The sequence below is a fragment of the Callospermophilus lateralis genome, chromosome 1 (genome assembly GCF_048772815.1).
Source record: "Callospermophilus lateralis isolate mCalLat2 chromosome 1, mCalLat2.hap1, whole genome shotgun sequence".
Taxonomy (NCBI): domain Eukaryota; kingdom Metazoa; phylum Chordata; class Mammalia; order Rodentia; family Sciuridae; genus Callospermophilus; species Callospermophilus lateralis.
In genome coordinates this window covers 116,983,013-117,000,360 of record NC_135305.1, presented here as the reverse complement: position 1 = coordinate 117,000,360, position 17,348 = coordinate 116,983,013, and the positions used below count along the sequence as shown (strand labels likewise).

Sequence of the window (17,348 nt, the reverse complement as noted above, 5' to 3'; positions counted from 1 at the left end):
GAGGGTGGGGAATGAGTCATGGTTTCTAATTCCAGGGTTTGGAGAACACACTTATTTGTTGAGAGATGGGACAGGACAGGATCAATCCTACCTTCCAACCTGTCAAGACTCCTAAGAGGGTGGCATTTGAAGAAGGGTACAATGTCAACAGTGGATAAAACCACAGGACAGGTCAGCTAGGTGTGTGTGTGGGAGCATTGGAGGAACCCAACACTAGCTGTGGGGGCCTCCCACCAACAGACTTGGAAAAAGCAGAAAGAACAGAGAATGCCTGACCACCATCTCCGCAATGCAGACAGCTTGGAGTTATCCTTGCAGTAAAGGCAGTGATCATAATGTGGGTCCTTAAAGGGGAGAGGAGGCAAGAGAGCACCTCCCAGGAGGAGGGACAGAACTTTTGACAGTGGAAGGCAGGCAAAGATAGGGCCTCCCTAGAGGTGAGGAACAAGTTCACGCTAGTGGATGATATAGTAAAGACCAGACAGCAGAGATGAAGGTGAGATCCATGTTCAGAAGGGCCAGGAATGGGGCTCAGGCGAGTGCTCCCTGTAATGGTGGTGCAGACCTGTGGCCAGCGGATGACCTCTTCTAGGCTCAAGCCCCAGCTCCCATTAAGGAATTTACCCACACTCCCACACCTCCACCTTACCCCAGTGCCACTGTACATCTTTTCTGAGGGTGTGCTGGGCCAGTTTTTTCTGCGACCAAGAATGTGCTGTACTTTGTTTTCATGCCACCACCATTTCAGACTGATACTTGAAATGAGCTGTTTATCAGGATGGCACACTACTCCCTGGGGACAACAGGGGCATGCAACTGTGGAACAGAGGCTGAGAAGGATGACTGTTTATAAACATTTGGAATTTTATTTAAAAAAAAAAAAAACATCACAACCATGAACATTGTTACAGTTAGAGGCCCTCTTGGTTCTCCACATTGATACTGAGCATGCTCACAGGGGTTCCCATTGTTAAATCTTAGTTAAACAACCATTTTTTAAAAGAAGGAAAAAAAACTCAGCACACTACCATTTAACTTGTTTTAATGTTTCTTCACAAATGGTGAAAAATACTAAAGTACAGACAAGGAATAATCATAATGTTGTGGCCAACATTATAAATATGGAATTATAAATTTAAAACATTTTCTGGTTTAAAAAATAAATCTGGTAGTCAATGCAGCTCTGCGGGGTCTGTGTCTAGTAGGGCCGATCTCTGCGTTCCTGACGGTGCTCGCCTCTGCAAGGCAAAGAGGGCCCTCTGGTTAGAACAGAGAAGGTTCAGCAGCCTGACAGCAGCCCAGCCCACGGTGCCCTGTGACTCATCCCCAGATTGGTGCCACGTGGACGAGCTCCAGTCCAGCTCATACACATACTTATCCATTTTTCCAGGTCCTCCACGTCCACCTCTTCTTCCTCCCATCTGCTCCATTAAAGGTCCAGGGGGACCCCCTGGACCACCTCGTCTTCCTCCGCCAAAGCCACCTCGGTCCATGCCACGGCCACCACGGAAGCCACCCCTGTCTCCACCACGGCCACCTCTGAACATTCCTCCAGGACCGCCGCGGTCCATGAGGCCACCTCTTCCTCCCCGCATGCCACCAGGGCCACCTCTTCCACGGTCACCACCTAAGGTGAGGAAAGGGTGGAGACAGAGTCAGGGAGTTGAGAAAGTAGCTCTGCAGAGATGCTGTAGAAGGATCTGTTTCCTCTTCTCTGAAGAAAGCAGAAACTTGACCCAGTCTCAACATCTGGGTGACATTTAGAAATGAGAACACAACTATAACTGAAGGCCCTTTACAGTGGGCACAGGTAGTTTATCAAGCCCACTAAAGTCAACAATAGAAGGTTAGCACCAGGAAGCTGAGGGGATACTCAGGAAACCTGTACCTACCCGGGGGTGGGAAGGGTGGTGGGAGAAAGCCCTCAGGCTTCGGGGCCTTACACTGGTTGCATTCTGTTCTCCAGGCGAAGTTCTGGTTTCCACAACCCCTGCACAAAGTCACACCAGAGCAGAAATCACCAAATGAACCAAGAAGCTGAACGCGCAGAGGCCACACTTAAGCAGGCACACACTGCACTTCCATAACCACAGGGTCCCGGGGGCACAAAGCTTTAAGAGGATCTGTCTACAGAAGAGTGCCTCGAGCGTCAAAAAACCTCAGGTAGCAGCACACCCACAGAACCAGTGGGAGCAGGCAGGGAGTGGGTGACCAGTCCCGCATCCATGACAGTCATCAAGTTCATCATTAAGCTTCTCTAGGTAAAGAGAATCCAGCAGTCCTGTCCCAGACTGAGAATGGGGTGAGGCAGGGGTGATGTGACTAGTAGGGTATCAGTTTGCCAAGAGAAGTACATACGGATTGGGACATTGCCAGTCCCCAGCTCGGTGCTGGACGTTTCCTCCTCCAGAGGGATTCCCTCGGGAACCCCGCGGCCCTCTTGGGGGAAAACCTCCTCTGTCTCCTCCACGGCCTCCCATGCGACCCATGGGTCCCCCAGGACCTCCTGGGCCACCTGGACCTGCAACAAGAAATAGCCTCATGAAGACCGGCTTTGTTACACGGAGCACAAATTCTTCTACAGTCCAGGGGCCTAGTATAGACACCACAGCCTCATCCTCACAACCATCAGAGCCTTTCCACATGCGTTATTTCACTGATCTCCCAAAATAATCTTATGGGACGATAAAACCAAAGCAGAATAAATGGTAGAGCTGAAACTCAGGCAGTTAAGGCTCTGCAGGGCTTCTAGCCTCCCTAACCAATCAACCCGTATCTACATTTACCATTAGCTCTCAACAATCTAGTGTTGATTCTATACACCCTTTTATTACTTCATCTTCCTCCCATCAGGGGCAAAAAAGTATAATGGAATTTTTTTTTTTTTTTTTTTGGATACTAGGGACTGAACCCAGGGGCACTTAACCACTGAGCCACATCCCCAACCTGTTTTATTTTGAGACAGGGAGTAGGCTGGTCTCAAACTTGCCATCCTGTCTCACAGCCTGAGTTGATGGGATTACAGGTGTGCACTGCTACACTGGCCCCAGTCCTTTTAATTTGCTTAGAGCCTAAGTTGCTAACAGGATTTGAACTCAGTGATCCTCCTGCCTCAGCCTCCCAACAAGCTGAGATCATAGACGAGTGCCACTGTGCCCAGCTAATGAGAAACGTTTACAGGAAGAGAAAAGTGTCCAATAAATACCTCCACGGAGTGGTGGTGGCATCCCTCTGCCCTCACGAGGTGGCATGCCACCCCGCATGCTGTTCATGGGAGGCTTCTTTCGAGCAAGAGTGACTTTTAGTTTGCTTCCTTGAAAATCTTTTCCTGGAAAAAGATTGACAGGATATCAGTGACCACAAAACTCCAACTCTTTCTTCCCTAAGGACTAGAAAAGGCTAGTTTCTATTCCTTTTCCTTCAACCTATCACTTGCCAAATTTGGCCGTTCCCAGAAGCATCAAGACTACCTCTCCTGTGACCTCCCAGATTTTACTCATGAGGCCAAAAAATGTCTCTTAAAGATACTTAGAAACCTCTCTATCCTGAATAGAAAACTAGGAGGGGGAATATGGGCTGGGATTCTTATACAACATTGGGTGAGAAGCAGTGATAAGAAATAGCCAAGAGAAAAGAGTCAAGACTTTGATACTTTCAAGATGTTTCATCTGAAATGAAATCCCAGTATTGATGCAATGTCAAGGCCTTATTTAAACACACACACAAATGTACACTGGCTAAGGTGTTTCTTTGCTTTTTTGGTGGTGTTAGGGATGAAATCCAGAGCCTCTGTATGTTAAACTAGTATTCTACCACTGGGTTACACGCCCAGACCTTAAGATGTTTGTTTTTTGAAGGGTTTTCTGTATCTTCAGATAATATCTGCTTAGATAATAATTTGGATTTTTAATGACAGTGCCTAAATATAAAGGAATATCCCAACCCAAGATCAGGGGCTGGGCCCTCATAAAGTTGGGAGGCATACATGCTCAGATGGCTCAAGTTTCTCCCTCTTGCTATGTCCTACAGTCATACAGAGAAAGAATACCTTTGTTGTCCTCAAAACCTCAGATAATGATGTTCAACATCAGCAAGACCCCTTTATCCCTACAAACCAACACATGCAACATCTAAGACTGTATATATGTGTGTGAGTGAACAGTTCAGAATGCTAGTGAGCACATCGTACCATCAAACCACTCCACAGCAGCCTTGGCAGTTGGCGGGTCTTCATAGGACACTGTGGCATCACCTTTGGGCTTTCCTGTTTCCTTGTCCAGGTAGATGTGGATCATGGGTTGCCCAGTTCTCTTATTCATCTACACATAAAATAGCACAGTTAAAATGTGACTATAATATACTAATCTTGGAGGGAAAAAGTACCTCAGTCTTCCAAAAGCAAGTTATTTTCACAGGAAGACACATATCTACTAGGACAGAGTATCTCTGAATTATTAGAATTATAATAGATAGTTAGTATGGGGATACAGGCTTGTAATCCCACCAACTAGGGAGGCTAAGGCAGAAGGATCTTAAATTCAAAGCCAGCCTCTGCATCTCAATAAGACCCTTCTCTCTTAAAAACAAAACAAAACAAACAAAAAAAGAACACAACAAAGGACTGGATGTGACTCAGTGGTTAAGTGCCCCCAGACTCAATCCTTGGTAAAAAACAAAGGACTATTTCCTAAGCATCTAAAATAAACAGGTACTTCCATGTTCCCTGCCTCAGTGTGTTTATCATAAAAACCAAACTAGACCATAAGCCTCACCAAATTCTAAGCCCTAACAGGAATCTAATCACTGCAGTCATCCCTCAGGAGTGAAGTCAGGTTTTCAAACATCACCAAAGACCCTTGAGGCTGGATTGCAGCTCACTGATACAGCATGTGGGAGACTCTGGGTTCAATCCTCAGCTCTACACAATACCCCTCCCCTAAACAAGGCCAGAGTACATGACTTATTCTTCAGCTGAGCACTATATGTAGTTAGTTTGAATTCAGGAGCCACACTGTACAAAAATGTCTTCCTGTGTGTATTTTGTTCATTAAATAGGCACACAATCGAAGGCTAATGTACATGTCTGCTTACACATATGGTAGTACTTGAGATCTATCCATTTATAAGACTCAAAAAGGGGTCAGCATTATAATAGCATAGATAAACCAATATGTTTATTTTTTTTAAAAGGACATGATACAAATTAGGCAAAATACTGGCAAAAACAAAAGGGAAATGAAAATCAGTTTCTGGATCACATGTGTATGAACAAACGTAGTAAAGAAATAACTGCATTTTTTTTTTACAGCTCTAATAATCAGAAAATGTCATTCTCCTCAAATTTGTCTTAGATTCAGTTGACATTCAATTGAGGTTTTTAAATTTAAAGATTCATGAACCGATTCAAAAATTTATAGAGAGAAAGGAGTTAAGAACAGTAAAACAGGTAGGCATGGTGGCGCGCACCTGCAATCCCAGTGGCTCATGAGGCTGAGGCAGGAGGATCAAAGCCAGCCTCAGCAACTGTGAGGTGCTAAGCAATTGCTAAGCAATTCAGTGAGACCCTGTCTCTATACAAAATAGGGCTGGGGGTGTGGCTCAGTGGTTGAGTACCCTTGAGTTCAATCCCCATTACCAAAAAAATCATAAAATAAGGGCCAGCTGAGGCTGTACTTCAGAAGTAAAGTACTTGCAAATACAGCAAGTATACCAGGTCCTGGGTTCAACCCTAGTGTTGCAAAAATAGAGGGGAAAAAAAACCAAAAACCATAAACTGAGAGATTTTGAACAGACAAGGATTAGCATTCAGAAAATTCCTGTAAGTCAGAGATAAGCAACTCAATGAAAACTGAGCAGGAGACATACGTATTTCAAAGAGAGGATATCCAATTAGAACAATCTTACTAGTAGTCAAGGAGAAAGGAATTAAAACCACCTTCTCACACCAGATCAGCAAGTCAGGGGGTTCCCAGTTGTGAGGATGAGGTGAATGTGATTATGAAATGCCAGCCAGATTCTAAAGAAGTTGGTCAACAATACAGTTATCGGGTGAAACTAGAGACATGCACACCTTAAGAACCAGCCCTTCCTCGCCCAGGTAGAGTCAATCTTCATTATTTGTGGTGAATGTTATGTGTAAACCTGCCTACGCAAAAAAATTAATTTGTAACTCCAAAATCATTCCTTATGGCCCTCTTGTAATCAGACCTAAGCATCATGGCAAAAACATGCCCGATGTGCATCTTCCCACTTGAGAGTGCACAGGACAATACGTTGCCCTTTAGTTTCAATTCTCTAAATAAATGACCAGAATAGGGGACGGGAATGGCAGGACAATGCAAGAAACTCCAGTTATAGGGCCACTTGGACATCTATCAGCAGGGCAGCCCCAGGCAAGTCACTTCTGGATTTCATTTTCTCTTATAAAATTTAAAATAACACAATTTAACAGGCAAGTTCATTTTGTAATTTCAGATTATAATCAGAAATGTGTATACATAAATCTATGACTCATAAACCATTGCTCATCATTCACTATTTCCTGTGACTTTATACGGCTATTAAGAATAAAAATAATTGGGGCTGGGGATATAGCTCAGTTGGTAGAGTGTCTGCCTTACATGCACAAGGCCCTGGGTTTAATCCATAGTATCACAAAAACAAACAAAAGAATCAACTGCACATATAACACCAAAAAAACAGGCACTAGGTACCAGGAGACACGTATAAGAATGATGTCTACTGGGGCTGGGGTCGTGGCTCATTTGCCTCACATATGTGAGGCATGGGTTCAATTCTCAGCACTGCATATAAATAAATAAAATGAAGGTACATCAACAACTAAACAAAGAATGCCTACTGAAGCAGTGTCTGTAACATGGAAATAACCCAGCCATCTTTCAAAAAATGTAAAATTTGTTTTGACTTCAAAGGCCATGTGATACACTTATGAGAACACAGAATTTCCAAACCTTTTACTTTTAGATACTGACCTAACACCCCTAAAATTTTTCTCCACATCTCACTAAAGCCCCATAGTAGTTGACCAAAACCTAGCCACACCAGCTCCCTTGAACTTCTGCCCTAGGAGCCCTGCCCTCCACTATGATGAAATATAGCCCCACTACAAGTTAGAAGGTTCTATTTCTCATTTTTTAATCCCTGCCGTTCTTTTATTTTTTTCCTGCATAACATTTCATCATCTAATGCTCATTAATCTTTTTTCTCTCTTTTTTTGGGGGGAGGGAATAACAGGCCCTCTGCCATTGTCTCACCCCTATCCCTTTTTGAAACAAGAGTCTCATTAAGTTGCTTGAGCTAGCTTCAAAACTTGTGATTCTCCCGTCTCAGCCTAAGTGCCAAAATTACAGGTGTGCGCTATGAAGCTCACCACACAAACCTATTTTTACTATAAATTCCCCACTAAATGTAAACTCCAAGTGTTCTTATTTGTTTGTCCATTGATATAGCCTCAGTCCTCAGAATGGTGGTATCTTACAGTAGAGCCTAATAAGCTTACGTGTGAAACAAAACATCACAGAAAATGCATCCGTAAGAGATGAGAATAAAATCCAGGTTGGGGGAGGGGAGAAGGGCATTCATATAATGCCAAGCTATTAAAAAAAATTATTAAATGCACAATTAACAGCCAGTGGTGTACAAGTGTAACCCCAGTGACTCTGGAGGCTGAGGCAGGGTTCAAAGCCAGCCCCAATAACTTGTAAGACCCTTTCTCAAAAAGAAAAATAAAAAGGGCTGGGGATGTAGCTGGTTCAGTGGTTAAGTACCCCGGTTCAATCCCTGGTACCAAAATAAAACCCAAAACAACACCCACAACTAACTGATGATTATAAAAATGACCTGAAGTTATCAAATATGATAACTGTGTTTGGCATTTCTTTCCTAGGAAAAAATGGCTGGGGAAGGGATTAAAAATGGGGATTGAACCCAGGGCCCAGCCTACCCTAGGCAAGTACTTTACCACTGAGCTATAGGCCAGGACCACTTTGTCTTGAGACATGGTCTCATTTAAGTTGCCCGGAATGATCTTGAACTTGTGATCCTCTTGCCTCAGCCTCACAAGTAGCTGGCATTACAAGGTGTGTGACACCACACCCAGTTGGGAGGGGGGCATCTTATGGAGCAAACCACAACACATCCAGAAAAGTCAGGGAATTTCAGGAACAACTCTCAACTTCAGTTCAATTTTATGTGTCCTGTGGTGTCAATTTCTGTCAGATCACCTAAAATTATAATGCTTTACTTACCTTAACAACCCCACACTGCTTAAAGAAATCTGCCAGATCATCAAGAGTCACATTGTCATTTAATCCTTGCACATAAACTGCACTGTTGTCAGAGTCTTCATCAGGATCTACTGGAGGGCCTTTCAGAGAAACAAAACAGAAGAGAGTTACTGTCTTGTTTCATCATAGAACTGTCAACTAACACTATTAAGAATGCCATGGATTTTTAAGACAGTCATGAGCAAATGAACACTATAAAGGAAGCTCCAATCTACCTTGACATCATTGAAAGCATACTGATCTACTTACTGGGCTGAGGAACTCTAACATAGGCATGTACTTTTTTGCCATTCATTCCCTTATAAAAGCACAACAAAGTTTAAGAATTCAAAGTTACCTAGATCAAGATCTGGTCCTTCATCCATGGGTCCTGCCAATCAGGAAAGATCATATAATATATTATTAGTGCACGTCTTGCAAGCTATAAACCTTACAAACACACATAGCTATCTACTACACCACCATTTGATGGGGATCCATTAAATTCAAAATGACCCGCACTGCTAAAATGGAGCAGTGCCTCTTTAACATTGGTGAAAGGTTTGCTAGGGTTTGCTTTTTTCTTTGCTGGTTTGCTTCTAAACCATTAACCAAATACACTCTCAATCCTTATGTGCCAAATAAGTGTTAAATTTAAGTCAAAATTTTCCTCCAAATAAACCAAATTTAAAAACTGTATTCTCCCCCATATTACAGAAGCAGTTGCTCAATACTTCAAGTAACCCTTTGTTTTGTAACCATAGTTTAACCTTATTACCCCTAAGACAATGCCGGCAGTACCCATTAGTCTCTTTTGCATAGATCATTTTTAAACCACTTAGGAAAGTAATAAAAAATTATAGTTTTCTAAAAACTGACTGTATTTTTTTTAAACACTATCCATGGTAATACTCAAAAACTTACCACCAGGCTTATTGAAGCCACCTCGCTCTCCAGCGCTGCTGGGGGGATAAACGAAGAAATGAAGGCCTTTCCCTTTAAAAGCCAGTACCGCTCTGAGCCTTGGGGGGGCTCGTGGGGAAGAAGGGCACTGGCTAAACACATCTCCATACAATGCATCTCTCTCATCTTGTCACTATGCCTTTCTTCAGGGCAGCTTGCTCAAACTTCCTTAATATACAACCTTGCTTGTCTGATTGTACACACCAGTGTGGTTGGTTCCTTTCATTTCGGGGGCTGGTATTAATAGTGCAATACTTGGCAAATTGGGGGGGAAAAAACCTAAATCCCAAACACCCACCCCCATTAGCTGAAAAACCAGGAGAGCTTGGTGTACAGAGGAGGAACAAGCGGAGGCAACTGCTGTGATGAACCTTTCCATGTTCATAAAGGTGCACCCTCAACCTCTCCCAGAGGAGAGCCCTGGGCTTCCTAACAAGTCACAATATAATAAAGCAGGAGACAACCACATTAAATGCCTACAACACACATCAGAGGACGCATCCAGCCAATCTTCAGCATAAAGCCATACAGTTCAGGGCATTAGTGGATATAACAATTGCTGTGAAAGGAGAATTTACAACAAATACCAAGGCTCATGGACTGGGGGTGCAACTTTATAGACATACTGGTTTATAATAATAATAACAACTAAGGCAGTATAAAATTACATATTCTAAAGAGGGAAGGAAGAATAGGAATTCAGCTTTTTTGGTTAAATAAAGGCAGCTCCCCTGTGGGAGACCCTGAGTTTTTTCTAACCAGTATTGCACCTTTAATACCTGAATATACAATTTCAAGCTGTTGCATGCAGCTTTGTTTCCTTTTTAAAAGTACACACCATAAAATGTTCTCTCTCTTTAACACAAAAGTTTACACTTTAATGTTACACAATTCTAGAGTATTATACCTCCTCTGGTTCATTACCAAACAACAAGTATGCAGTTACCAAAGTTACAGAAGGATTCCATTTATACAATGAATACATTTTGTTAAAAATATTCTATGTATATTTTTCCTCTCCATATGGACACCGTGTCTAGTCCCACTTTTCATTATGCTGCCGGCTGAGTACTGAGTACGGGTACTTTTTAAGTATTGAAGTGTATACAAGGCTCTCACTTTGTAACCTGTAGCATATAAATGCGACAAAGCATGTTAAAAAGTTTCCACGTTTAACAGCCAATGAAAATATCAAAATACTGAGGCAATGAAAAAGGGCATGTTAACAACATTGAGTGCCTTACCTGCAGAAGACACTGAAAACCATCACCACACCACAATAAAAAAGAGGGAAGGGGAAAACACCCCTGTCCTGTCCCCACAGGATCCATCAGACTGTTTCACAGTCTGTTGGTCAACCTACGGGGAAGGCCATGGTCTATGACTCCAGGAGAGACTTCTTATCCACAAAGAGGGGCTCCCTACAACAGTAAGTAGTCTAGCAAAATCAGTAGAATCATTACTTCTGGAGTATTACAATGAATAAATTTGAAATTGTTTTTGAAATTGAAAAATACTAAGAATTCTAGGTGATTTGAGACGTGATGATAGTAATTTCAAGTGTCTATGTCTATTTTAAAACATCCATAAAGAAGTGAAACCTTTATAATGTAATCTTCTCCAAATTGGAAGGCTCATTTTACTTTAATATCCAATTACTCACGAATTTTTTCATGCTATAAAATGACTTTCTTCCAATAAAGATTTCACTGAAGACTATTTTTAAAGTTATGCAGAATACACAGAACAATATTAACTACCTCTGGTAGTAAAGAGATTTGAAATTCAAAGATAACATTTTATCTATTTAATTTTGAAATCTGTTTTTACAAAATCATATGCTGTTTACTTTTTCCTTAACATCGGCACCAAATCCAGTTTATACTTAATACATTCTGCATAACTTTTTTTAAAAAAAACTCATTTATATAGGGACAGAACACACACAGAACTAAACCTTCTGATCATGTTAACCACCAACATTATACCTCACCTTCATCAAGTACAGGCACCAGAAAGGGAAGAGGGGATAGGAGAAGGGAGGGGAAGGGCAGGCAGAGGTAGCAGGGTCATGTTATTCATCTAAACAAAGTTTTCTAAACCAGATTGTGCCATCAATCAAAATGGTCAAACCGATTTAGACTTTTAAAAAATCTCCAATGGGGAGAGAATCTATACTTAAATACATTACTCTGAAAAACAAAAAATTACTGGATTTTTTTTTTGTGTGTTCCAACTAAACTGTTTCAGGTGCACCTCAGGCCACAGTTCAAGTTATGGGACCAAGACCTTCATCATCATGTTCAACAATTCTGAGCACAAATAGAACTTAGGGACAAACATTGTGAAAAACAGCTGCATTCCTTTTCTGCAGTATATACACCAGGTATTTCAAGACAACCATTCAGAGGCATTAGTTAAAAACTTAGGGTTGTTAGAAGGGTTGTGTGTGTTCCATCCCAAATCTATTACCCACAGAGGCTTTTCACCCCTGGAAACCATGAAGGGAACTGAAAGCTCTGGTTTCAAAACCATTCTTTATTCTCCCCAACCCAACAAAGTATACTGGCAGGGAAAAAAGCAAACTGCCACTTAATATATGCCACAATGATGACATTTCCATGTTTTAGAAGATGGCTTGAGCTCAACAGATTGTCCATGGAAATGCAGAATAAATTTCTTATGTCTTTCAGTCCCTTCTTTCCACTGAAAATCCTATGGATGAAACAAAATTAGGTAAAAGGAGAAAAGGTTTGCTCTTACCCCATTCCACCGCGTCCTCCTCCCCGCCCACCTCTGCTCATGCCTCCACGATCAAATCCCCCTCTTCCCCTGCCCCGGTTATCAGGGCCACTCATGCTCCGGTTCTCTCCTGGTCCGGAAAATCCTCCAGACTCCTGCCCATAAACACCCATGCTACTGGGGTGGTCCTGTCGGAATGAACCTGAGGAAAGAGTCACATCTGTAAGCAATTGGTCAAGTATTTACACCACTGCCTGACGTACTTTCTCCTGGAATCACAGAACTTTAAACTGCAAAGCGCTAATCAAAGCACATCTTCTTTACACCATGATAAAGTGCCTCTAATCAGTAGGCTCTTTTAAATAAAACTAATGGTTCATCAAGGCTGAAATAATTTCATATAGTTAAACCTAGAATAATACACTTCTAAACCAGAAAAAAAGCTCTCTAGACAAAATACGGTTTATAGGGTTCTATAACCTGAGATGTCTCCAAAAGCAGCTTTTTTTTTTAAAAAATATTTTTTCAGTTTTTTAAGTAGACACAACATCTTTATTTTATTTTTATGTGGTGCTGAGAATCGAACCCAGGGCCACACGCATGCTAGGCGAGTGTGCTACCACTTGAGCTACATCCCCAAAAGCAGCTTGTTTATACTCCAAAAACAAAAAGAAATCAGGTTTCTTAGGGTTTGAGTATGCTGCTAAGGGCTGGGTTCTATTAAATAGCACTAATCACTGCACTGCCACAGCAAAATATGCCCATTAACAAAGAACAGTAATTCAGGTACAAATTTGTTCCTTTATTTTTTTTTTTTTAAATTTTGGATTTTTTTTTTTTAAACTTTACAATAATGGGGACGGAACCCAGGGGTGCTCCACCATTAAGTGACATACTAGCCCTTTTAATTATTTTTATTATTTTGAGAGAGGGTCTTACTAAACTGTCCAGGCTGGCCTGGAATTTGTGATCCTCCTCTGTTGTGGCAGTCACTGGGATTATAGGCATATGTTACTGTGCCTGGCTACTGTTTCCTAATGACTCAGGACTGGCAGGTCTTAAGGAATGCTAGCTTCACTCACGGAATATAACCTGCCCAAAGAGCAGGATTAGCAGTCTACAATAGTTTTTCTAGTCTATTATAGTATCTTTTCTTTTCTTTGGTACTAGGTTTGAACCCATAGGCACTTAAGCACTGATCCACATCCCCAGCCCTTTTTTATTTTTTGAGGTAGTGTATAAGTTGCTGAGGCTGCCTTTGAATTTGTGATCCTCCTGCCTCATTCTCCAGAGATGCTGGGATTACAAGAGTGTACAAACCACCATGCTTGGTTTCTTTTTGTAACCCATTAAGAACATTTAAGTTGAAGAAAAAAAAAAAAAAAAACTGAAATTTTTATTGGGACATCTAAGCAGTCTGTAGGAAAGTTATGTTCTAAAGCTGCATCCTGGATTCCAAAAGTTAAAAAAAAAAAAAAAAAAAAAAAAAGGTGAAGAATATTTCCTGGTTCAGAAACTCCAAGCACAAAGCATTCTTATTTTTCTCTCTTTAGCAACTCACTCTGCTGCCCGTAGCTGCTGCTCTGTTGGCTATATTGACTTGGAGCCTGGCTGTAGGATCCAGTCTGGGGGGGGTAACTAGTGGGAGGCTGCTGCCCATAGCTGCTTTGTTGACCATAGCTACTCTGCTGTCCATAGCTGCTCGGTTGCCCATAGGTGTTCTGCTGAGAGTAACTGCTCTGATCATAACTAGTCGGCTGTGTAGAGGAATAGCTGAAAGAAAAACAAAAAACAAAAACAGAAGTTTTAGGAAGAAGTCTTATTACTTCCCCAGGCCCTGAATGAGACAATCCCAGGTGTCACAGACATCCTTAAAAATGCAGTCATTTTCTATACTTCAACAGTATGAATTTAAAATGGAAATATTTTTGTACCTAGAATAAAGCTTTAAATGAGAAGAGGATAATAATTATTTTAACAATTCATCTGTACATCTTTAAGAGTCTCCTCTTGGATCCTCCACTCACATTTAAAACAACAGTTACATTCAATGATATTCAAGGCAAATTTGAGAAATCAGCTGCTTCTATATTAATGGAAGAATATGTACATGTGCACTAAGGAAAGATTTGACTCAGTGAAAAACGTGCTGAGGAAAGTAGGAAGAGTTAATTTAAAACTGCCTCCAACCATTCTCAAGTGATGAAAATGATCCTTTGAAAAGACCAGGCTGTTTGGTGGTAGAGGGTAAATGCATGCATGTATGTATGTATGTACGCATGAAAGAGGGTGTGTACATCACTCTAAAATGGTAGCTTTCCCTTGGAGAGTATTCAAAACTGTTCTCTTCTTAACAGTTTCAGCCTTTCATGTTGTGTATGAAATCTGGGCATCAATTAAAGAAAAAGATGAATAAATAATCTTCTAAACGAAGGCACTGTATGAAAGATCATTCTAATTGTATTAAATCAATATGATAATCGCAGGCAAGAAAACTAACCAAAGATACATTCTCGCAACAGACATTTGAAACTATGTCTTGCTAAATTGTTAGGCTGGGCCTTAACTGAAGCTCAAGGGATTCTTGTGCCTCAGCCTCCCAGGTATGTGCCACTGTGTCCAGCTTGAATTATGATAATGTGTGTTGAATTAAAATATAAAATGATTAAGGTGAAGTTTCTTTTATAATGTCCTGCACTTTACCTACTGGAAAAGATGGCTTCATATTATTTCTGCTTCTCATCCTTCTGAGAATTAACTAAAAGAGCAAAATTAAAGGGGAGAACCGAGAGATTTTTATCTGTATTTAGAGAAAATATTATTAATTGCCAGGCAATGCTATGAGAAGCGAGGTCTGAGGCTTGACTATAACTATTTATGTTCAGAGTTACCACTGGGGGAGTCAAGACAACAAACTTTACCTGAGGAAGCCAAAGCAAGCAGGTCTACAACTTGGGGAAAAAAAAACAACAACTTGTTATTCCACTAAGTCACTGATCACAAGAAAGAGACTGACCTGGTAGGAGGATAGGATGGAGGCGCGGTAACTGGCTGCATGGGGTAGCTCCCAGGAACCTGGGGATAACTGTAGTTACTCTGTCCGTATCCTAGGCTGGGCTGGTTATAACCCCCTGTGCTAGACTGAGGTTGACTAGTCTCAGCGGGCTTGTTACCATCCTGCGGTCTAAAAGGAGAGAGAAAAAAAAAGAATTTGTTCCTCAATCACACAGGTAAGAATCCTACAAATCTATGAAAATTATGCAAAGTTAGGATTGAACTCTGGAATAATAAATTACATCAAACCCACTGTTTCTCCAATTATGTCTGCTTGAACGACACTAAGAGTGAGAATTCATCATATATAGAAGAGATAGCAACTGCCCCATTCATTCTACACTAACAGCCATAAAAGGCAGGTTCAAATATTGTGGCCAATTTAAGTGATCTAGGAGGGGATGTGGTTTACCAAGGAAGAAAACAACTTTTTTCTTATAATGAACTGTTGGAAACAATAATTTTAATATAAACCAAGTTCATGGCATTATAAATTTGGAAAATCTCCAAGTTTATGTTTCTCATTTATTAAGAACAGACTAGAAAAATCATTTCCTAACTTGGGCTGCCATAAATTAATCTAACCCTGCCTCAAAGTCTCCATAATGGAAAGAAAGATCAAGATCAGAAAGGCAGGGAAGTGAATACAACCCCACCTACCTCCTTGTGCTCACAGAGGAAATGGGAAGTGCCCCTGATAAATGGTGAAAACCAACCTTTATTCCAAAACAAAACAAAACAAAACAAAAAACAACAACCAGGGTTTTCTACTACCTCTTAACTCTTAATAGTTTACACCAAGGCTGCCACAAAGTGAACTACAGCTATTTTAAGCAAAGCCCAAAGAATCAGCAGGCAGACCAGAGACGATGCAGAAGTACCAGTTTCTCCACCAAGCTGAAATGTGTCACAGGCTCCCTCTTTCCAGTGGAAAAGGGAGTAAATGTCATTGATCGAGAGAGAGGCAGACAGTTGCTTTAAAGTGAAAAGGACTGAAAACCCAAGAAAAAGAGGAACTAGAAAGAATGACTTATCAAAAACCAATTCATGTATAATACCCTCCAGCTGTGGCTTGGATATACTGTTACATCAAAAGCATCAAATGGGACTTAGCACATTTGATAACACTCTGAAATGCCTAGGTTGACCAAAATGGGCCCTTCTAGGAATCAGCCGGTTAGTTTAAAGTAGTCACTTCACAGGCTGTCTAGCAAGTGTAAACTACCTAGTGGCTCCAATTACTCACAATACATTTTATTTTTTATTTATTTATTTATTTATTTAAAGAGAGAGTGAGAGAGGAGAGAGAGAGAATTTTAATATTTTATTTTTTTAGTTATTGGCGGACACAACATCTTTGTTTGTACGTGGTGCTGAGAATCGAACCCGGGCCGCACACATGCCAGGTGAGCGCGCTACCACTTGAGCCACATCCCCAGCCCCTCACAATACATTTTAGAAGTAATTTTATAAGTGTTTGTTAGATATAATTTCTTACCTCTACAACAGACAAAAAGTCTAGGATACAAGTTACAAGATTTATTCTCTTAAAGAAAAAAATTCTTCATTCAAATCTGAATTAGTGTTCATTCAATACTGTATCCAGAAGTCACCTAAGTGCACTGTCTAAAGCAAAGAGCTGAAATCTTCTGTTAAATAATAATACACACGTTATCCAATCTTGTGGTGTAAGCTTTGTTGGATTCAATATCCTCTAACAGCTGGGGAGAAATTATATTTGCTTATGTATCAAGAGTCTACATAATGCAGAGAAAAAAATCATATCAACTGCTTAAGTAGAGACAGTTAATGTTTGAATTCCCAGATATGGGTATGTCCTTTACTAACAACTGGATCATAGAACTATTTCTTGACTCATAGGATATTTATCTCCCTATCATGACCTACATTTTTCCCCAAAGGGGAAACTTTTACCCATCAAAAGGATCAATAAAACCCAAAGATAAAGGTATCAAAAATACAATTCTATTGGCAGTTCAATTGTAAAGGAAAATACACATTTTTTTTCTGGGTTTAGCAAAGTAAAAATAATAGCTTCCTCCTATCTCCAAAAGTACGTTCTGAAACCAGACAATCTACTGATTGACATTTCTCATTTTGGCCCTTAGACAGTGCCATTTCACTTCTAAGTGGAGAATACCTTTGTGGTGTGTTCTAGCACACTAGTTACTAGAATGACTATTAAGAACACAATCAGGCCAGGGTTGTGGCTCAGTGCTTGCTTAGCATGTGAGAGGCACTGGGTTCGACCCCCCCCATTGTGTCCATCCACTACTTAAAAAA

General features: G+C 40.9%; 1 protein-coding gene across 5 annotated transcripts in view; it reads right to left on the bottom strand.

Annotated features, from left to right (window-relative positions):
• Window positions 1-1,025: 1,025 nt before the first annotated feature.
• Ewsr1 (EWS RNA binding protein 1) overlaps window positions 1,026-17,348 on the bottom strand; it is a 27,670-nt gene continuing 11,347 nt past the window's right edge. For 2 of the 5 annotated variants that reach the window (XM_076837322.2, XM_076837323.2), the window contains exons 6-17: window positions 15,007-15,174; window positions 13,552-13,763; window positions 12,012-12,192; window positions 9,210-9,247; window positions 8,644-8,676; window positions 8,268-8,386; window positions 4,190-4,319; window positions 3,206-3,328; window positions 2,359-2,521; window positions 1,893-1,990; window positions 1,375-1,627; window positions 1,026-1,238 (exon numbers count right to left, since the gene is read on the bottom strand). In XM_076837322.2, the coding sequence (XP_076693437.2) occupies window positions 1,199-1,238; window positions 1,375-1,627; window positions 1,893-1,990; window positions 2,359-2,521; window positions 3,206-3,328; window positions 4,190-4,319; window positions 8,268-8,386; window positions 8,644-8,676; window positions 9,210-9,247; window positions 12,012-12,192; window positions 13,552-13,763; window positions 15,007-15,174 (1,558 nt within the window). In that variant the 3' untranslated portion in view covers window positions 1,026-1,198. Of the gene's footprint in view, window positions 1,239-1,374; window positions 1,628-1,892; window positions 1,991-2,358; window positions 2,522-3,205; window positions 3,329-4,189; window positions 4,320-8,267; window positions 8,387-8,643; window positions 8,677-9,209; window positions 9,248-11,737; window positions 11,814-11,870; window positions 12,193-13,551; window positions 13,764-15,006; window positions 15,175-17,348 lie in introns of those variants that run through there. The other 3 variants (XM_077108676.1, XM_076837337.2, XM_076837334.2) reach the window with 3 other exon arrangements.